Below are 23,071 nucleotides of genomic sequence, written 5' to 3' on the forward strand. Positions count from 1 at the left end.
CCATAAGCTATGTGCATGCATCAGCGACCACTGTATGGTGCGGCAGTGGAACATTGTGTGCCACAGGGAATGGAGATCTTGGCTTGACTGCCTGGATAACGAGGATGGTAAAAACCTTTATAAAAACCCTTCAATCTCAAGTTGTGCTGCATGTTGATGAGATGCATGGCTGTTGAGGTGAAACAGCTGTTAGTGGGCAATCTCAGGGGAACCTGCTGCACCTCAGTTGTATAAGGCTTACTCAGGCATGCAGGACTCGGTCTGAGTGGACCCTTGTTTCCCTAGCTGCTCGTGGGACTGAGATGGAACCCTCGAAATCATCATCTCCTCTTCCCAGTGGGCACCGTGTATCGCCTGGGAGAATTCACACCCAACCCTCCAAACAAATGAGAGAGGCTAGCCCTCTTGGTAACATGCATCTGTTGAATTATAGTAACAGGGCTCAAGGATTCATAAATCAAATTGTGTTTTTGGCCATGAGAGGAAGGAGGGGACGTTCAAAAAAGTATATCCATAAAGGTGTGGAAGGACTTGCTGGAACCCTGAAGTCTATTAAGCGGATGCGAAATGGTTCCCTACTGGTTGAGACTAACAAGGCAAAGCAGGTGCAACTACTTATGAAGCCAGAAAAATTGGGGGGAATATGATGTAACTGTCGAACTGCATAACTCCCTTAACTCTAGAAGGGTGTGGTCACATACCATGACATTGCGGAGATCCACATAGGGGAACTTAAATAGGAATGGGTATTACAGGGGATAGTGGACGTAGAGCAAAGGGTGCATAGGAATAATGGAGAAATTGAGAAGACCTTCATTGTGGCTTTTAATTCTCCTACGTTGCGTGACCACATCATGGCAGGTTTCCTCAGACTTAGGGTTAGGTACATAAGGCCTAACCCTAAGTGGTGCTGCAAATGCCAGAGTTTTGGTCACACAACGCTGAGTTGCGGGGGTGAAGTGACTGGTGGGAAATGTGGAAAGGTAGCCCATGAAGCTGGGATTGACTGTCCATCTCCAGCAGTCTGCGTTAACCGCTCTGGGAGCTGCCCAGTCTGGAGCTGAGACTGCCCTGTTTTTGCAGAGGAATAAAAAATTCAGGACCTGAGTCACCCAGCTGATCTCCTAGGCTGAAGCCAAAAAGGAATATAAGGTGATGAAACTTCCCGTCTTTACCTCTTCTTATGCTTCCATGGTGCAGAAGCCTGTTCCTGCCTCAACACAGACATTGTCCAGTGTACCACCATCTATTATCAGCACCTGTGTACTTGGATGTGTACATGCCTAGGCAAAACAAGCAAGGATAAAGCAGTCCAAGCAGCTGCCACAGAAAAGACCAGCAACAGTTCTACAGTGATTGTCAAGAAGGCGCACTAAAAGCAGAGTGCCTCTCAAGACCCCTTTTTCCCTTCATCCTCGAAGGGACAGAGTGCAGGGAAAGGTTCATGACGTTTGTGTCAAAAGCTGTCCTGAACGCTGTCAGATGTCATTCTTTCATGTCTGTCTGATGACGAGGACATCATGGAGTTAGGTGCCTTGGATCCAGGAGCCCCTCCACTCCCCTCGCTCTACAAGTGCTTCACCTTCACAGTGCAAAGATAGGGTAAATTAAAATCACATCGATGAAATGGCTCCCATCCTACAGTGGAACTCGCAGGGGTTTAGAGTGCATGTGGAGGAACTCTGTCTCTTATCTCAGGGTAGACCACTGTCTGTATCTCCAAGAGACTCATTTCCATCAATCATACACCCCTTAGCTGCGAGGCTATGTACTCCACAAAAAGGACGACCTGAGCGGAGAGAGAGCTAGAGGAGGTGTAGGTATTTTTGTCAGTACCGATTACCACTCCTCGCCTCTCTCACTTACGACAACTTTACAAGCAGTTGCTGTATCACTGCTCGTGCGTCATCCGTTGACAATGTGTTCCCTTTACTTGCCCCCACATGATGTGCTTGATGAAGAGGCCCTAACTGACCTTATTACACAGCTCCCCCTCCCCTCTCTGGTAATTTTAATGCACACAATGTGCTTTGGGGCTCTGCAACTACCTGCCCCAGGGGTAGAGCAATTGAGAGGCTTCTCATGTCACCATGCCCATACTTACTAATTGCGGGACAGAGCACTCGCCTCTGCACAGCAACTGGGTCGTTCTCTGCAATTGATCCCTCACTTTGCTCTCCAGCCCTTGCCCACACTGCTCATTGGGAAGTGGTCTAGGACTTGCATATAAGTAATTATGTCCCAATCTGGCTTCATCTGCCAGATGGCTTGGAATCCGAAAGGAAACTGCTGTGATGTATGCTCCGTAGAGCCGACATGATTCTTTATGGCCAGTTAGCCCAGTTCGAACATTGTGTGAATGTCGAGGCATGGGTGGACCGTATTACCAAAATGATCCAACATGCTGCCTGCAGTATCCATTCCACAGTCCACATAACAGAAGAGTCAACGTGTCCCTTGATGGAGGCCGAATGCTGCTCTGCAATCAGGACCAGGTGTGTGGCTCTGCGTAGGTTCAAGTGTCAGCCAACTGCAGAGAATCTTTCAGCCTTTTGGGTGATGAGGTCAAAGTGTTTCCGAATTATTCGAGAGAGCAAGAAGAGGTCATAGCAACAGTACCTGAACACCATTAGTCATTCCACAAAAATTTCTGTTGTGTGGGAGACCATCAGGAGAATTTCTGGGAGAGGAGGGAGGGGGGGAGTGGGGTCACTTCAATCCCTGGTTTGCTCCCTCACCACCTAGCTCAGGAGCACTGTCCCCCCAACCATCGGGGACACCAGTCCCCACTTCTCAGACAGAGAAGCATAAATTCTCTTTGGCTCTTCTTGCTAGGAAGGGGTCCCTTGGGTCACTACCTTCCCAGGTGTCTTGCTAGTGGGAAAGATGACACCTGCCAGTGGCTGAAGTGCCCTAAAGCAGCTGGTTGTAGGATTATGATCACCCTCAGTCCTGAAGACTGAATCAGTGAAGCCCTCCCAGCCGGAGAAACCCAAAGATCAGCGAGAGAAATCCAGAAAGAAGACCTCAAAGACCAAGGGAATTATGGTGACACACACACACACCACCCCTACCTACAAGCTCTGCATCTGAGGATGAAGTGAAGATTCTGGCGTCCACTGAGGACCTAGATCTTGCCAGACCCTCAGACATAATGGATATAGCCTGTTCAGGAGACAAGTCAGTGGCAGCAGATGAACCTGACTGAGTGTTTCATGCCTTCCCAGTCTCACAATCACGTCATTTTCCAGAGGAATTGCGGCAGTTTTTTCCACCACCTGGCTGAGCCTCGGCAACTGTTAAGTTTACACCTGCTTTCTGCATTGCCCTCCAGGAAACCTGGTTCCCAGCAATGTGCATCCCTGCTCTATGCGGCTACAGGGGATATTACAAGAAATGTAGTGAATATAATAGTGTCAGGTGGAATTTGCGTTTGAGCTGAACTCGGTAGGTAGTGAACCTGTGCCCCTTCAAACTCCTCTTGAAGCTGTGGCTGCCAGCATACAGACGACGCAGAAAATAACTGTCTGCAACGTTTATCTCCCTCCAGATGGAGCGGTACCCCTGAACGTATTGGCTGCACTGATTGATCAACTCCCTAAACCTCTCCTACATTGAGGAGATTTTAACTCAGCTCTGCCTCTTTAATACTTGAGCTGCCACACATTTCAGTGTGACTCATGGTTGGTACTCAGCCATTGATTTACCAATTTGCAGCCCAGGACTGCTTCCATCTGTCCACTGGAGAGCACATGACGACCTGTGTGGTAGTGACCACTTCTCCATCTTCCTGTCACTCCCCTGGCTTCATGCCAATGGATGCCTACCGGGATCGGATTTCAACAAGGCAGACTGGGTAGTGTTCATCTCTGCTGTCACCGTTGAATCTCCTCCACCTGGTGCCATCGCTGTTGTGATTGAGCAGCTCACTACAACGATAATTTCTGTGGCGATCCCTCGTTCTCTAGAGTGCCCTGACAAAAGACAGTCTCTTGGTGGTCGCTGGAGGTTGCTAAGGCAATTAAAAAGTGTTGGCAAGCTCTACAGCAACATAAGTGGCACCCTTCCGTAGAGCACCTAATAACCTTTAAGTGGCTCTGTGCCTTCGTTCACCTGCTTATAAAACGAAGGAAACAGGAGTGTGGGGAGAGACATGTCGACCATTGGGTGCCATACGTCACCTCCCCAAGTCTGGACAAAGATCAGACTTCTTTTTGGGTACCAGATCCCAACAAGTGTCCCTGGAGTTAACATCAATGGCGTGCTCTCTACCGACGCAAATGCGATTGCTTTGCTAAGCACTACGCTTGAGCCTCTGCATTGGGGAACTACCCCCCCCCCCCCCCCCCCTCCCCGCTCCCCCCCCCCCAAACCACCTGGCCTTTTGCGCCCTCAAATGGTGGATGGAAAGTCCTCTTTCACTATAAGCCACAGTGAACCCTATAACACCTCATTTACAGAGTGGGAGCTCCTCAGTGCCCTTGCGCATTGCCACAACACAGTCCTTGGGCTGTATCACATCCACAGTCTGATGATTAAACATCTCTTGTCTGACTACAAGCAATATCTCCTCGTCATCTTCAACCGGATCTGGTGTGATAGCGTCTTTCCATCGCAATGGTGGGAGAGACCATCATTCCGGTGCTAAAACCCAGTAAAAATCTGTGTGATATGGATAGCTATCGGCCCATCAGCCTCACCAACATTCTCTGTAAGCTGCTGGAATGTATGGTGTGTTGGCGGTTGGGTTGGGACCCGAAGTCATGTGGCCTACTGACTTCATGTCAGTGCGGCTTCCGCCAGGGTCGCTCTACCACTGATAATCTGGTGTCCCTCGAGTCTGCCATCCGAACAGATGCCAACACTTGGTTGCCATCTTTTTTGAGTTGCGTAAAGCGTCCGACATGACCTGGTGACATCGTATTCTTGCCACATTCTATGAGTGAGTGAAGTCTCCGGGCCCCGCTGTAGATTTTTATCCAAAACTTCCTTTCGCTGCGTACTTTCTGTGTCCAAGTTGGTGCCTTCCATATTTCCCCCGTATTCAGGAGAATGACATCCTGCAGGGCTCCGTATTGAGTGTTTCTCTACTTTTAGTGGCCATTAGCAGCCTAGCAGCAGCTGTAGGGCCGTCGGTTATCGCTTCTCTGTCTGTATGCGGATGACTTCTGCATTTTGTATTGCTCCTCCAGTACTAGAGTTGCTGAGTGGCACCTACAGGGAGCTGTCCACAAGGTGCAGTCATGAGCTCTAGCCCGCGGCCTCCAGTTTTCAGGCGTGAAGTCGTGTGTCATGCACTTCTGTAGGGGTCGTGCCATTCATCTGGAACCTGAACTTTATCTTAACGATGATACACTCACTGTAGTGAGACATATTAATTATTAGGACTGGCTTTTGACACCCAATTGACTTGGCTTCCTCTCCTTCACCTGCTTAAGTGGGAGTGCTGGCAGATCCTCTGTGCTCTCCACTGCCTGAGCAACAGCAACTGGGGTGCAGGTAGCTCTAAGCTGCTGCAGTTCTACAGAGCCCTTGTTCAATCCCACCTTGACTATGGGAATCTGGTTTACGGTTCAGCGGTGCCCTCAGCGTTGTGTTTTCTTGACCCAGTGCAACACTGTGGCATTCGCCTAGCGATGTTAGCCTTTAGAATGAGTCCGGTGACCAGTGTCCTGGTGGAGGCCAGAGTCCCTCCATTGCCAATCCGACGTGTGCAACGGCTCGCCGGTTACTTTGCACACATTCGTAGTTCTCCTGAGCATCCGAATTACTGTCTCCTATTGCCACCTGCATTGGCGGCCTGGGTCAGGGTTCAAGATTGCAGTTCGCGTGCGATCCCTTCTCTCCGAACTCTGTTACCATCTCTACTTGAGGTCCCTTCACATACACCTCCGCCGAAGCTTCATCTAGAAGTTTTGCATGGCCCTAAGGACTCTGTTAACCCCACCACTCTCCACTGTCACTTCCTCTCAATTCCTTACATGTTCTGGCCTCTGAAGTTGTTTACACCGACAGCTTGATGGCTGACGGTAATGTTGGCTTCGCCTGTGTCCGCAGAGGCCCAATTGAACAGCATTCCTTGCCCGCTGGATGCAGTGTATTCACTACAGAGCTTGTGGCCATATCTAGTGCCTTTCAGTACATCTGTTCCTGTCCTGGTGAGTCGTTTCTTCTCTGTTCTGACTCCCTTAGCAACTTACAAGCTATCGACCATCAGCAACTTACAAGCTATCGACCAGTGCTACCTTTGCCATCCTTTGGTAGTGAACATCCAGGAGTCCATCTCTGCTTTGGAACAGTCCAGTTGTTCAGTGGTGTTTGTCTGGACCCTCAGAACATGTTGGAATCCCGGGCAATGAAATTGCTGACAGGCTGGCCAAACAGGCTAAGCAGAAACCGCTCGTGAAGATGGGCATCTCTGAAACTGAATTGCGTTCTGTCTTATGACACAAGTTTTTTTTTTTTTTAATTTGGGAGATGAAGTGGCATAACAGTATGCTCAACAAACTGCGTGTCATTAAGGAGACTGCGAATGTGTGAAAGGTTTCCCTGTGGGCTCCTCACAGGGAATCAGTTGCCCTTTGTTGGCTCTGCATTGGCCATACGTGATGAACGCATGGTCACCTCCTTCGTCACGAGGACCCACCTCAGTGTTACTGTGGCTCCCAGCTGACAGTCGTCCACCTCTTGGTGGACTGCCCACTTTTAGCCGCTCTGTGGCAGACTTTTAACTTTCCCAGCACCCTACCTTTGGTGTTGGGTGGCCATGCCTCAACAGCAGCTTCAGTTTTATGTTTTATTCGTGGGGTTGGGTTTTACCATTTGATCTGAGTTTTAGCGCATGTCCTTTGCCCCTCTGTGTCCTCCACCCTAGTGTTTTTAGAGTGGAAGTTTTAATGTGTTGCGGAGTGGCTGGCTTCTCCTTTTTATTTTCGTGATCGGCCAGCCATGGTCATCTGCTCTCTCATTTCAATCCCTTCTACCTGTTTCTTGCATCTCTCCTGTAGTTTTCTTGTCTTGTTTTGTCCATTGTAGTGTTTGTTGTCCTTCTGTCATTCTTCTGGTTCTTCCTTTCTCCTGTTATTGTGCCGTACTTTGTCTTGTTTTCTTCTTTCCCTTGGGTAATTGTTCTACTGGGAACAAGGGACCGATGACCTCTGTTTGATTTCTTCCCCCCTTTTAAACTAACCAACCAACCACCTCTGAAGATTACAACTGTCCATTTTCCATATGGGTGCTGGATTCTGCATTGTTTGGGGCTCATGACACATCCCCTGGTCAAGACAGGATCCATTACAGTATGCAGTGGCACCTCACAAAGCGAAACAAAGATATCCTCCTCGCAATTTTTAATGCCATTTTGGGCGTGGGGTCACTTAACGAACTTGTGGTGTGAGGCAATTTTAATTCCTCTTTTAAAATCTGGGGAAGACTGTACATGCGAAACTAGTTACTGTAGTGTTGCCCTCACTAGCTGCATGGGGAAGATCTTGGAGTGTATGGTCAACTGCCACCTCACCTGGATCTTTGAATTCAGGCAACTCAGGCTTTCAGTGTGGGTTCAGGAGGTATTGCTCGACCTTTGATAACCTTGCCCTCCTGGAGGCAGCTATACAACATGTTTTCCTATGCTGACATCACCTTCTAGGAATTTTTTTTTACATTGAGAAGGCCTGTGATACTACATGGAGGCATCATATTCTGGAGCAGCTTCACGAATGAGGTTTTCATGTTTGTCATCCCGTTTTTATGAAGTCCTTCCTCTCACCACGATATTTGATACTGAGTCAGTGATATCCTGTCTGATGCTTTGAGTGGGAGAACGGTGTCCCTCAAGGTAGTGTCCTGAGTGTGACTGTCTTTGCTATAGCATTAAATCTGTAGTGAAAAGTCCTGTCTGTGTTTTGCTCTTCTTCAAGCCTCACAATGACAGCACATGAGTTACAACTAACTCTTTAACATTTGGATTAATGGTCGCAGAAGAGTGGTTTTTAAGTTTTCTACCGTGTTCTTTTCAACCATTCTCATTACATTTTAAAACTGAGTTGAGGATGAGAGGCACTCTCCTTACTTTGAAAGACACAGTGAGGTTTCTGGGTCTCATATTTGACTCTAAGCTTATGTGATTACCATCTGAAAAAAGGTCACTTTAGGCTTTAAGTATTTTAAAATGTCGTAGCCACAGTACATGGGGAGCAGACAGGACTTGTCTGCTCCGGTTTCACAGGTCATTTGTGCAATATCAGCTCTCTTATGAGTGCACGGTGTATGGGTCTGCGAGACCCTCTTATTCAAAGATGTTGGATGTGATGCACCATGAAGGGATTTGGTTGGCCACTGTGTCATTCAGAACAAGTCCCATGGCAAGCCTCTGTGCAGAGGCTGGTGAACCGCCACATCACTTCAGGCAATGAATACATATGGTGCACCAGGCGTATAAACACTGTCCACACCATACACACCCACCTACCATAGATTTGCTCGGCCTCCACTGGAAAGGCTTTTTCATAACCAGCAACAAGCAATGAGGCCCTATGTGATTTGTGCACAGGATTGCCTTCTAGAGATGGGTGAGGCTGGTCTTCATGTTTTACATCAAGGTGGGAGCAGATTTCCACCTTGGCTTCTCCGGACACCCTTGACGAATTTTAAGAAAGATCGTACGTCAGATTTTACATTTCAATCTCCGTTTTCTAATATTGTAGATATACATCACAGTTTCACAATAGTGTCCACCTATGGCTCCAAGCAAGGAAATTCCCGTGGCTACTCTTTCGTGTTCCTTGACCATGTCACCAGGATTTGCCTTCATGATGAGCCTACTGTTTTCTCAGCGGAGCTCCAAGCGATCCCGAAGGCACTGGAGCAGATGTTTCATATTCGGGGCAAACGGTTACTCATTTGTTCCAATTCCCTTAGTGTCTTACCATCGTTACAGAACTTGTACCCAGCTGAGGAGTTCGTCCGGCTGATATATGACCAACTGTACTTACTCCAACAGCAGAGTAAGCAGGTGTTGTTCAGCTGGGTGCCAGGTCATATAGGGATGTGGGGAAATGAACAGGTCGATTGGGCTGCCAAGGAGGCCTGCAGAGGACAGGTTGTAGCATAGTGTCCTATTCCCTTGCAAGTTGTCGTTTCTGCACTACACAGAAAGTGCATGCAGTTGTGGAATGAGGAATGGCTGGCAGTGATGGGGCATTGCCCTCTTACACTTAGATTTATACTACGGCAAGAGGATCCCCCGTTTTGTGATGCTTGTGGTGTGCATATCTCTATTGGTCATATTTTAATGGGATGCATTTTATATCGTGATGCAAGGGCAGAAGTAAATATTGGTGGGGATCTGCTCTCCATTTTAGCTGATGATGTGATGAGTGTGAATAAGGTTTTAATGTTTTGTGATATGTCTAGACTCTGGCCTAAACTTTCAGGCTGGAGGTTGTAGTGTGTTCCAGAGTAGCTGTCTTCTCATTTTTTTTTAATTCTTGTGGTCAGCCAGCCATGTCCATCTGCTATATTATTTTAGTTCCTTATAGCACTTTCTTCCTATGTTGTCCCTCCCAGGAGGTCCACAACTCTTGTGGTATGTGCGAGGTGAGCACGGTGCCCTGAACTAGTGCAGCTCTTTTTCCTATCCAGGCTGCATACCTTCCCTTTGCACATCCCTCCCTGTCCCTGATCCTTGCCGCCCGTCTTCCCCTTCTCCCTCTCTTTGGGAGTACGTTTTGTGCCTATGTCTGGAGACAGATGCTTGTGACTGTTAGATGTGGTTTCTCTTCTTTTATCTCTCTACTGGAAAGTCTCTATCCTTACTTTGACCGAGCGAGGTGGCACAGTGGTTAGCACACTGGACTCGCATTCGGGAGGACGACGGTTGAATCCCGCGTCCGGCCATCCCGATTTAGGTTTTCCGTGATTTCCCTAAATCGCTTCAGGCAAATGCCGGGATGGTTCCTTAGAAAGGGCACGGCCGATTTCCTTCCCCATCCTTCCGTAATCCGAGCTTGTGCTCTGTCTCTAATGACCTCGTTGTCGACGGGACGTTAAACAGTAATCTCCTCCTCCTATCCTTACTTTGTCCTTCTCTTTTCCGTGATTCTTCTCTTTACATTTTCCTCCACTGTGGCATTTGAGAATTCTTCTCTTCTTTCCTTTCCTTTTCTTTGTTCCTCCCTTTTCGTTTTCCTTCCTCCTGTGTGTGTCTGAAGGCTGACCCATGCGTTACCACTCATAGCTGGTGGTGGGATAACGTGTAAGTCCCCGCCCCAGGTAGACAAATAGGACACTTATGTACCCCCTGGTAAAGGCCAGGTCCAGGGAGGGGTGGTGACCCGAGCTAGTACCTTCCAAACGTGCCGATCGGTCCCTCCATCCGTTTCTCAGGAGGTGTGACCTGAGGTGTGGACAGTTACCTAAGTTGGGAGTGCCCTCGGAGAGGGCCCCCACTAGGAAGGAGCGCACGATCGGATATGCTGGTAATCTTGGGGGATATTTTCACAATTGTTTCTTCAAATTCTACAACTTCTGCCCACAAGAGAAAGCTAGACAAGTCTCAGCCATGGACAATTCTTCTGTCAGTGCCATAGTTCCTAGTTGTTTCTTGGTCTGACAAAGGTCAAGACTTCTCCACAGTCAACCCTTTCATTATTTAGAAAGGTGTCGATGCAATTGCTGGTCCTGTAAATTCTTGTTCCTGGTTACGAAATGGCACCTCGTTAGAAACACAGTGCCCTCCAGGCACACAAATTGCTTCGAACTACACTGCTACACACCTTCCCTGTCCGGGTGGAAGTGCACCGTACTTTAAATTCATTGTGTAGGATGGTTTATACGAGATCACTTGGTGGATTATCCTAGAGGATATTGAAAATTACCTGTCTGATCAGGACGTCATGGCCGTTCATAGTCATGAAAACGGTTGAAAAGAATTGGTACCGACCCACACTCTTTTCTTGACATTTGGCTGAGTTCAACTTCCATTGAACATTGAAGTGGGATATGATATAATTTCAGTTCGTCTTTACATTCCCAACCCTACACGTTGCTATCGGTGTCAGCATTTTAATCGTACCAGCCAGTCGTGTTCCAATACGGCCAAATGCGTTACCTGTGGCAGGGATGCCCATGAGGGTGATTGTCCACCTCCATCCCCTTGTGATCTCACCCTTAGTGCCACAGTTGTCAGATCGGCCAGCCCAAAGATCGCCTGTTCAACCTCCCCACTGTCCCCTGCTCACTCTTAGGCTCAACCTTCATCGGCTCGTGCTAAATCATGGGCCCCAAAATCCAACGCCTGGACTTCCAAAAAAGAGCTTACTCATGAAAATTTTTTACATACCCAGACCTCTCAACCATCAACTCCTCCCTCATCTCAACGTCCTGCTTCCAAGAAGGCTCATAAGAAACAGTTTCTCTCCTTCTCCAACATGGTGTGTCACTTCTACAGCATCACACAGTGGTAGCCACCCCCGGCTGTCTTCCATGTCGCCGAGATGCATCGATGGCGGCCGATCAACCAGCCGATCACTGGTGGTAGGATCTGCCCCCGAACAGCCTATGGATCAGGATCTTCTGCCCTTGGCTGAACGCTGTTCCACGCCATCGGCCGCCACCTGTCAGTGGTCGTTGAGTTGGCGGCAGCCGTAGTGAGATTATCTATTGGAACAGCCGTGGAACTCGGTCCAATTGGGGTGAATTGTTGATCCTATTAAGATCCTTCTCCCTGGTGGTCTTCTGTCTTCAGGAAACAAAGCTACATCCACATGTTTGCTTTGTCTTCCATCATTTCCAATCAGTCTGTTTTGACCTCCCCTCTGTTGATGGAGCTCCGGCACATGGGGAACTTATGATTCTTCTTCATGATAATATCCATCATCGCCCAATCCCCTTAAACAGTTGCTTCCAAGCTGTTGCTATAAGTCTTTCTCCTTCTGGATACAACTTCTCTCTGTACCATATACATTCCATCGTCCACAACAATGGCAAGAGCCAATCTCCTTCATCTCCTTGGTCAGCACCCACCCCCCTATTTGCTTGTTGGGGACTTCAACACCCACCACCAGCTTTGGGGATCTCCACGTCCTTGTCTGACAGGTCCCCTATTGATTGACATCTTCCACCAAGCAGATCTTGTTTGCCTCAACACTAGGGAACCTAGTTTTTTTGTCTGGCTTCACATCAACCTACTCTCATTTGGACCTTCTGGTTGGTGCTGTTCAGCTAGTTCGACACTTTTAATGGTTTGCTCTTGCTGGCATACACTCAAGTGACGATTTTGCATGTGTCCCTAGATTAGAGCCACAACTACCATATATGTGCCCAAGATGCTGGCAGTTTGCCCAAACTGATGGGACACTTTTGTCTTCTCTAGCAACATTTGATGACAGTCAGTTTCCTAGCATAAATGATCAGGTCAATCATGTTACGGAAATTATTGTTACAGCCACAGAACGTTCAATACCTCGTACTTGCCCTTTGTCCCAGAACCCACCAGTTCCTTGATGGAACGAGGTGTGCCATGACGCAATATCTGAGTAGTGATGTGCTCATAGTGTTTCCCATCATCATCTGACGTTGCCTAATTGTATCTGCCATAAGCAGTCACATGCGTGTTGCCGTTGCATCATTCGCGATAGCAAGAAGGCAGGCTGGGACTTCTTTACCAGCTCCTTTAGCACATTCACTCCCTCGTGTGTAGGTTGGAGTCGAAGTCTGTGGTTATCTGGCACATCTAGTTTCTCCCCCGATCTCTGGGCGAACTGTAACGCTAGATACCTTAGTGGATCCAGTTGCAATTTATAACTCATTGGGTTAACACTTGGTTGACATTTTGAGCTCTTCAACTTGCCCACAAGTCTTTCACCTGCAGAAACGAGCAGCAGAAGTACGACCTCTTGCTTTCTCCTCTCAAAATTGCCAAAGCTATAGTACCATTTTTTCCATGCGATAACTCCAATACGCACTCTCTTCCTCTTGCTCTTCTGCCCCAGGAACGGATGCCATCCACATCCAAATGTTGCTGCATTTATCAGACCATAGTCTGCAATACCTCCTTCACCTTTATAATCGAATTTGGACCGACAGTACCTTTCCCAGAAGATAGGAAAACCTGGAAAGGACAAATGTCTCCCCTCTAGCTATCATCCCATCTCTCTCACAAGTAATGTATGTAAGGTTTTGGAGTGCATGATAAGTTGCTATTTAGGCTGGTGGCTGGGGTCCCGAAACCTTTCAACTCCTGCCCAATGCGTATTCCAAAAACATTGTTCTGCATTTGACCATTTTGTTGCTCTCTCCACTTATATCATGAACAATTTTCTCAGGAAATGCCAAATGGTAGCTATGTTTTTTGATCTGGAGAGGGCATACGATACCTGTTGGAGGACAGACATCCACCGCACACTGTTCTCTTGGGGCTTTCGAGGTCGGCTAACCCTTTTCAGCCATGAATTTATGATAGAGCATACATTTAAGGTGTGGGTGAACACTACTTTCTCCCGTGCTTTCACCCAAGAAAACGGGGTGCCCCAGGTTTCCATGGTAAGTGTTGTACTGTTTGCCATTGCCATAAATCCAATTATGAATTGTCTCCTTCCTGATGTCTCAGGCTCCCTCTTTGTCAATGATTTTACAATCTACTGCAGATCTCAAAGGACCAGCCTTCTTGAATGATGTCTTAAAGGATGTCTCGATCGCCTCGACTCGTGGAGCATCGAAACCGGCTTCAGATTTTCTTCCAGTACGACCGTCTGTATAAATTTTTGGTGTTGTATGGAGTTTTATCCACCTTGCCTACATCTAAACCCTCTTGACCTTCCATTCATGGATGCTGCCAAATTCTTGTGACTTATGTTTGACAGAAAACTGTTCTGGTCTTCCCATGTTTCATATCTTTCGCCTCACTGTCTGCGATCCCTCAACACCCTCTGTGTTCTGAGTGGTGCCTCCTGGGAAGCAGACAGAGTAGTCCTCCTCCACCTATATCGCTCCTTAGTCTACTCGAAATTGGACTATGGAAGCATAATCTACTGCTCTACATGGCCATCTATTGTTCGGCATCTAGACCCTGTCCACCACTATGGATTGTGTTTAGAGTCTGGAGCTTTTTGCACCAGACCCGTGGGGAGCCTTTATGCTGAGACTGCTGAAGCCCCACTGTCCAATTGGCGAGCTGTCCTTTTTGAGTTGTTACGCTAGTCATCTGTCTTCCATGCCTGCTCATCCGACCCATGCCCTTTTTTCAACGCCGCCTTGAATTTAGGGTATGCAGGCTGCCCTTCCTCTCTACTACCACCGGGAGGCTACTTCCGTCAACTGCTACGTTCCCCTTCCTTCCAATCCCCTAAAACTTTCTTGACAAAAGGGGATTGGTGCCACCTTGGCTTCTCCCCTGGACCTGCCTTCTCGGTGATCTTTGCCAGCTTCTCAAGGAGAGTACACCCTCTCCCCCATAGTTTATCGTAGGACATTTGCTGCTCTATGCGCATAAATGGAGGATGCCACATTTATTTACGCTGACAGCTCAGAGACCACCTGCAGTGTTGGGAGTGCCTATATTGTTGGCGACACCCCTATTGGGTTTTAGCTTCGTGACCAATGTTTTGGTTTTACTGCAGAGCTTTATGCTGTTCTCCACGCTGTCCAATACATCCTTCACCATAAGCTGATACTGTATATTATATGCTTGAATTCGCTCAGCTCTCTTCTAAACATCCAAGCTCTTTATGCCGTACACCCTCTGGTCCACTGGATTCAGGACTGCCTCCACGTGCTCCTCTTGAGCGGTGTCTCTGTGGCATTCCTCTGAAACCCAGGGCATGTTGGTATCCACGGAAATTAGGCAGCCTATATAGTGGCAATGGCTGCAGTCTCCCTTCCTCGGCTCGCTGTTCGCATGGTTCCCTTTGCTGATCTCCAGAGCGTTTTATGCTGCCATGTTGCTCTTTTATCACACAAGCATTGGTCTGCACTTCCCGATAATAAATTACGGGACAGAAAACCTCTTTCCTGTGCTTGGACCTCTTCCTCCCGACCTTGGCGTTGGGAGGAGGTAATTTTAACTAGACTCTGGATTGGGCACTATGTTTTTAGCCACTGACATCTTGTAAGTGGTGATCCTCCTCCGCTTTGTCCCCACTGCTCTCAACTGTGGACAGTGAGGCACCTTTTACTTCAGTGCCCTTAATTTAATCTGCTGTGCTCCCGTTTACAGCTGTTGCCTGATATACAGGGTGAGTCACCTAACATTACCGCTGGATATATTTCGTAAACCACATCAAATACTGACGAATCGATTCCACAGACCGAACGTGAGGAGAGGGGCTAGTGTAATTGGTTAATACAAACCATAAAAAAAAATGCACGAAAGTATGTTTTTTAACACAAACCTACGTTTTTTTAAATGGAACCCTGTTAGTTTTGTTAGCACATCTGAACATATAAACAAATACGTAATCAGTGCAGTTTGTTGCATTGTAAAATGTTAATTAAATATGGAGATATTGTAACCTAAAGCTGACGCTTGAGTACCACTCCTCCGCTGTTCGATCGTGTGTATCGGAGAGCACCGAATTACATAGGGATCCAAAGGGAACGGTGATGGACCTTAGGTACAGAAGAGACTGCAACAGCACATTATGTCCACATGCTAACACCTTTTTATTGGTCTTTTTCACTGACGCACCTGTACATTAACGTGAGGGGTGAGGTACACGTACACACGTGGTTTCCGTTTTCAATTACGGAGTGGAATAGAGTGTGTCCCGACATGTCAGGCCAATAAATGTTCAATGTGGTGGCCATCATTTGCTGCACACAATTGCAATCTCTGGCGTAATGAATGTCGTACACGCCGCAGTACATCTGGTGTAATGTCGCCGCAGGTTGCCACAATACGTTGTTTCATATCCTCTGGGGTTGTAGGCACATCACGGTACACATTCTCCTTTAACGTACCCCAAAGAAAAAAGTCCAGAGGTGTAAGATCAGGAGAACGGGCTGGCCAATTTATGCGTCCTCCACGTCCTATGAAATGCCCGTCGAACATCCTGTCAAGGGTCAGCCTAGTGTTAATTGCGGAATGTGCAGGTGCACCATCATGCTGATACCACATACGTCGACGCGTTTCCAGTGGGACATTTTCGAGCAACATTAGCAGATCATTCTGTAGAAACGCGATGTATGTTGCAGCTGTTTGGGCCCCTGCAATGAAGTTAGGACCAATGAGGTGGTCGCCAATGATTCCGCACCATACATTTACAGTCCACAGTCACTGTCACTCTACCTGTCTGAGCCAGCGAAGATTGTCCACGGACTAGTAATGCATGTTCCGTAGATTCACTGTCCTGTGGTTTGTGAAACCCGCTTCATCGGTAAACTGGTAGAACTGCAACGTGTTCTCTGTTAATGCCCATTGACAGAATTGCACTCGATGATTAAAGTCATCACCATATAATTGCTGATGTAGCGACACATGAAACGGGTGAAAGCGGTGACGATGCAGTATGCGCATGACACTACTTTGACTCAGTCCACCGGCTCTCGCAATGTCCCGTGTACTCATGTGTGGGTTCATGGCAACAGCAGCTAACACACCAACGGCACCCGCTTCTCCTGTGATGGGCCTGTTACGGACCCATTTGCGTGCTACGACCATACCTGTTGCATACAGTTGGCGGTAGATGTTTTGCAATGTGTGGCACGTTGGATGCTCTCTGTCCGGGTACCGTTCTGCATACACCCTGCAGGCTTCAGCTGCATTTCGTCGACACTCGCCATAGATGAGTATCATCTCCGCCTTTTCAGAGTTCGAATACACCATGGTCACAGTTCCTACAACACTACACTATCACAGACGTCTGGTAACACGGTGTACTACAGTTGGTCTGCGTGCGGAGACGAATGCAGAATAACAATAGCAGCAAGTGCTACATGCGGACACTGCGACAGTTAGACCAAACCACAACAGTGCACTACAGCCACACTTGTAAACACAGTTGTCATCGTAAACATGTCCCTGCAGATGCGGCTCGCCGACCGTGGCCCCTGTTTGTTACAACACGCAACTGAACGTCTGAGGTTTCAAGCGTCAACTTTAGGTTACAATTTCTCCGGATGTAATTAACATTTTACAATGCAACAAATGGCACTGATTATGTATTTGTTTGTATGTTCAGATGTGCTAACAAAACTAACGTGGTTCCATTTAAAAAAACATAGGTTTGTGTTAAAAAACATACTTCCGTGCGTTTTTGTATGGTTTGTATTAAACAATTACACTAGCCCCTCTCCTCACGTTTGTTCTGTGGAATCGGTTCGTCAGTATTTAATGTGGTTTACGAAATATATCCAGCAGTAACGTTAGGTGACTCACCCTGTATATTCCCTTTTAGCAGATGACATGTGCTCAGCTGATTGCGTACTTGAGTTTGTGTCAGTGAGATGACATCAATATTCAAAGCTCTTTTTGGGAAAACAACCCCCCTTAAATCGCAGTTTTCTAAGATTTCCTTCCGTTTTTAGATTCTCTCCTCCTTGAGTTTCACTCCCATTGCTGGTGATTTAAATTTTGGTTTTTTGCCCTTCACTAAGCCACAGAACTGGTGCTGACCATAGCAGTTTCGTGCCCTAAAACCGTATCATAAAAATAATTCCTATGTCATTAATGTTTTACTATTGACACAATACTTTGTTACGTGGTTCTGTGTGGGCATGCACATAGTTTTCCCAACTTTTGCTACCTGTCTTTTATGTGCTGTTTTAGCTTCATGTTTTGTGTATTTTACTGACACTCGTCTCAATCTGTTTTCACACAGTCGCTAAAGACCTTGTCATCGTGCACCCATACAAACATGTCCACTGTCCTATATTAAATACTGCAACAACAAGAAGATTACTTGGCATTCCTCCTTCCTTTCCTCATGGAAGGAATCCACTATCCTACATCACCTCCATGTAAGTTGAACTAGATTTGCCTATACTTTAATTTTATGTAATGCACTGCCCCAACAATGTGGTTGTGGAGCTTTATACGCATTAGCCCACATACAGGTGGGTACCCCATCTTTCTGACTCTTCATTCAAAGCTTGGTCTTCTGAATGCTTTGGCTCTAATATTGACAGACAACATACAAAGAGTTGAAATAAATAAAAATGTTCTGTGATGTTATCATGATGAAATCCTGACCTACATTATGTTTTGATTAATTCAGACCATTTTATGTAGGTGATGCAATTTTAATAATGGTCAGTGTACTCTAGCATAAGGAATGTTGCAGCATTGCAGCACAGTGCATTCTCTTTTCCAAGATTAAGGGGAAAACTTAAAAAGGGAATGAGTAGTATGTTGAACAACTCCAACATAGTAGATGAGTAAACATTTAGTCTTCCTGCTTTTAGACAAAAAGTTTCTACATTTTTGTGATTCAATCTTTTCAAATGTAATTATATTCTAATATGTTTCAGAGAGGATTCAAAGTAAGAGAACAACTGGCACATTCATACATTGGACAGCCACTTCCAGAATCTGTTTTCTTGCTTCCTTCAACACCGCAGGTGAAAGGATTGCATACATTTATTCGTAATAAAGACACACCAAGAGATGAATTTATATTTTATTCAAAGAGGCTAATTCGTCTTGTCATCGAATTTGCATTGTCACTGCTACCATTTAAGGTAAGAAAATGAGAGTTGTGAAATAACATCTTATAATGTGATGTTAAACAGAGGACTTCTGTTTTCGCTCCAAATGTGTAAATGTTTTTTTTTCTATAGTCTGACATGCAGTCACAAACAATGTGAGAGGATTCTTTTGCAAGAAGTGTTGTGCTTTCGTGAATATTTCACTTGATATTGGACACATCAGAACAAACTAAGATCTGTCATTTGTTTAGTTTTCTAGAGCATACGTTCTGAGTAACTAGAAAATAATGTGGGAGAAGGTAGCAAAACTTTGTTGATCTATGTTATGTGTCAACTGGGAATAAGTATAATGGGTTAATCAAACATGCTTATTGGCATGTGTAGAATAAACTGTAAACAGAGAGGAGTTATGTGTGATATTGTGGTGACTGTTATTGGTGCGTGTGAAGGAAATTGTGTGGGATTTATTTTAACTGGCGAGCATAGTGCTACCTTACACAGGAGCCAAGGAGATAATTACCCACACATCCCGGAGGGCAAGAATACATGCCTGTCACTAATTGTGCAAACACTTAAATCTTTCCATGTGAGCTCTTATTTTGTTGATCATTTTTGCCTACGTAATGGGATGTAAACAAAATATGTTGATTGAAATTTCGTGAAAAGATCTCATCACAATGAAAAAGACATTGTTTTAATGACTGCCACCCAATTCATATATCATTTGTTACTCCCCCTCCCCACCATATTGCACTAATACAAAATGAGCTGCCCTTCTTTGAACTTTTTCAGTGTCCTCCATCAATCAAGGGTCCTATATCATGCAGCAATATTTCAGAAGAGGACAGACAAGCATAATGTAGGTAGTATGTTTAGAAGATCTGTTGCCTCTAAATGTTCTGCCAATAAAATTGCCTTAGATTTGTCTTCCCCACATTATCTGTGTGATCATTCCAATTTCAGCTCTTCGTAATAGTAATCCGTAGTGTCCAGTTGAACTGATAATCTTTAGGTTTGTGTCGTTTATTGTGTAATCAAACATTAATGGATTCCTTTCAATACTCATGTGGATGACTTCACATTGTTCATTATTTAGAGTCAGTTGCTGTTTTGTGCACCATATAGATATCTTGTCCAAATCATTTTGAAATTGATTTTGATCCTCTGACGACTTTACTAGACAGTAAATGACAGCATCTCCAAAAAATGTGAGGGCTGCGCAGATTGTCTGCTGACTCATTTATATTGATTAGGAGTAGCAGAGGGCCTATAACACTTCCTTGGGAACACCAGATATCATTTCTGTTTTACTCGATAATCTTACATTGGTTTCTATGAACTCTGACCCCTCTGACAGGAAATCACAAATCTGAGACAGTACTCCATAGAGATGCAATTTGATTAGGAGTCGCTTGTGAGGAACTGTCAGAAAGCACCTGGAAATCTAAAAATAGGGAATCAATTTCAGATCTCTTGTCAATAGCACTCATTGCATGGTGTGAATAAATAGCTTTTGTTGTGCTTCACAAGAAAGATATTGCTGAATCTGCATTGGCTATTTGATAATAAATCATTTTCTTCAAGGTAATTCATAATGTTTGAACACAGTATACATATTCCAAAAGCCTACTGCAAATTGACATCAATGATATGGGCCTTTAATTAAATGTATTACTCCCATTTCTTTTCTTGAGTATTCGTATGAGGTGTGTAACCTTCCACTCTTGAAGCATGGATCTTTCGTCAGTTTAGTTGTTCTCTTGGCAGTTAAGTAAGGAGCTCTTCCATTGCCGTACTCTGAAAGGAACTTAATTGGTATAAAATCTGGACCAGAAGACTTACCTTCATCAAGTGATTTAAGTTGCTTCACAACACCAAGGATATCTAGTTCTAAGTTACTTATGTTGGCAGCTGTTTTTGATTTGAATTCTGGAATATTTAGTTATAAAGACAAATTATTTGTAATATAATATAAAGGAGTCAATAAAAAAATCAACCAACCAAGTGGCAGCAGTGAAAAAAACACACACACACACACACACACACACACACACACACACACACAAACTGATTTAACTTTTAAAAGCTTTTGGAACCAGTGGCTTCTTCTTCTGTCAGAAGAGTTGAAGGGAAAGGAAGAGAGGTGAAGGAAAAGGCCTGGAGAGGTTTAGAGAAAGGGGTACAGTTCAGAAAAGTCACCCAGAACCCCAGATAAGGGGAGACTTATCGGATGGGATGAGAAAGAAAGATAATGTATATATACCACAAGCTTCCACCCATACAAAGCAGTGACCACATTTACAAAAATGGTAACAAGAGGAAAAGGTTTCCATTTCACAACAAGAACCGAGTGGGAGTGTTTGCACGCGTGCCCCCTAAATTCTATGTGCACAAAAGTTATTACTCTGTTAAAGCAAATTTACTAGAAAAGCGTTAAATTTATGGCCTGGTATTAAATAAGTGTTTCGTTTATCTTATTGGCTCCTGAATTATTTGGAAGTTTTCTTGTAGTGTTAGATGGTTTCTATTACTAAATATGACTATTTTCCTGTCTGTTCCTATAGTGGTAGAGTGGAGGGAAAGTTCCCAATTCAAAGGACAATCACAAAGAACACACACACACACACACACACACACACACACACACACACACACACTGCATGCAAACAAAAATTATCTGTGGAAGGATATTTAAACTAATGAAGCATGTAGTTAAGTAGCAACTGCTCTAGTGCCATGTAAACAGTACCTCATTAAACAACAAATATACATCTAGTCGTCCGCAGCTCGTGGTCGTGTGGTAGCGTTCTCGCTTCCCACGCCTGGGTTCCCGGGTTCAATTCCCGGTGGGGTCAGCGATTTTCTCTGCCTCGTGATGACTGAGTGTTGTGTGATGTCCTTAGGTTAGTTAGGTTTAAGTTGTTCTAAGTTCTAGGGGACTGATGACCATAGATGTTAAGTCCCATAGCGCTCAGAGCCATTTGAACCATTTGAACAGCCAGTCACCACAGTACTAGTTTGTGCCAATTTTCCATTACAACACTCATTTCGATCATGTACTGGAGGTGAAAGTAAAACAGTGTGGTCGTAAGCATGCTGACATATTGTGCAAGTCATTCTATCAGAATAGTGACTGTTATCATACAAAATGTATCCTGATGCACATTTTAATGACCTTTCGGCTGCTAGAACTGTATTATCTCACAGAAAAAAAAAACTGCAAAAACGACAGAAAATAAGGGCATAAGACAGTTCCATAGATCTTATTCATCTGTGTGAGACTTCTACATCTACTAAATTTACATATATACTCCACAAGTCACTGCACAGTGCATAACAGAAGGGTACTTCAAGCAAATTTAGCAAATTGTCATACTTCAGTTATGTATGGAGAAGGGAAACTGATCGTCTATATGCTCTCATTCCGATGTTCCTGTGGGATACATGAGGGTGGTTTGAAAAGTTCTTGGAATGAAATAGAAAAGAGTACTTACATCACTGAATTTGTTTTATTTTTCAATGTAGTCTCATTGTAGATTAATACACTTAGTCCAATGATGTTCCAGTCCCTTGATCCCATCTTGAAAATGAGTTTCCTCCAGGCCTGCAAAGTAGTTGTCAACTCCGTCTATCAATTCTTTGCTTGAATTTAATCTTCATCCACCAAGAAAAATTTTCAGTTTTGGGAAGAGATGGAAGTCTGATGGAGTCATATCAGGTGAATAATGTGGGTGTGGCAACAATTCATACTTAAGTTTGTGTAATTTGCTATGGAGATGGCACATGTGTGCAGGCGCACATTGTCTTGATGGAAGATGACCTTTTTCCTCGCTAAACCTGGCCTTTTTTCGTGTATCTTTTGTTGCAATTCGTCCAGGAGGTTAGGATAGTATATTCCAGTAATTTGTTGCCCAGTGGGGAGATAATCTTCAAACAGAACCCCTTCACATCCCAGAACACCAGAACATTTGATGCCATGACCTTTCCAGCCAAAGGCATTGTCTTTGCTTTCTTTGGTGGCGGAGAATCAGCATGTTTCCGCTGCTTTGACTGTTATTTTGTCCCTGGGGTATAGTAGTGTACCAGAGTTTCATCTGTGGTCACTGAGTGGTGCAAAAAATCTTGTTCCTTTCTGCTAAAATGGGCCAAATATTGTTCTGATACGTCAATTCTCATGCGTTTTTGATCCAGCATCAAGAGTCGAATTCTCATGCATTTTTGATCCAGCATCAAGAGTTGCAGCACCCATCTTTCAGATAATTTTTTTCATTTCTGATTCTTCAGTTAAAATGTGATATACCCTTTCAAATGACATCTGGCAAGCATGAGCAATTTCACACACTTTCACTCAGCGATCCTCCATGATCATTTTGTGCACTTTTGCAATGATTTCTGGAGTAGCGACACATCTTGGCCGACCACTGCGCAG

General features: G+C 45.3%; 1 protein-coding gene across 2 annotated transcripts in view; it reads left to right on the forward strand.

The window, feature by feature from the left end:
* The window catches only part of LOC126475176 (uridine-cytidine kinase-like 1), a 136,896-nt gene that overhangs the window by 90,407 nt on the left and 23,418 nt on the right, over positions 1 to 23,071 (forward strand). For both annotated transcript variants that reach the window (XM_050102809.1, XM_050102808.1), the window contains exon 8: positions 18,466 to 18,675. In XM_050102809.1, coding sequence (XP_049958766.1) covers positions 18,466 to 18,675 — 210 coding nt within the window. The remainder of the gene's footprint in view (positions 1 to 18,465; positions 18,676 to 23,071) is intronic.

The sequence above is a fragment of the Schistocerca serialis genome, chromosome 4 (assembly GCF_023864345.2).
Source record: "Schistocerca serialis cubense isolate TAMUIC-IGC-003099 chromosome 4, iqSchSeri2.2, whole genome shotgun sequence".
Lineage (NCBI taxonomy): Eukaryota > Metazoa > Arthropoda > Insecta > Orthoptera > Acrididae > Schistocerca > Schistocerca serialis.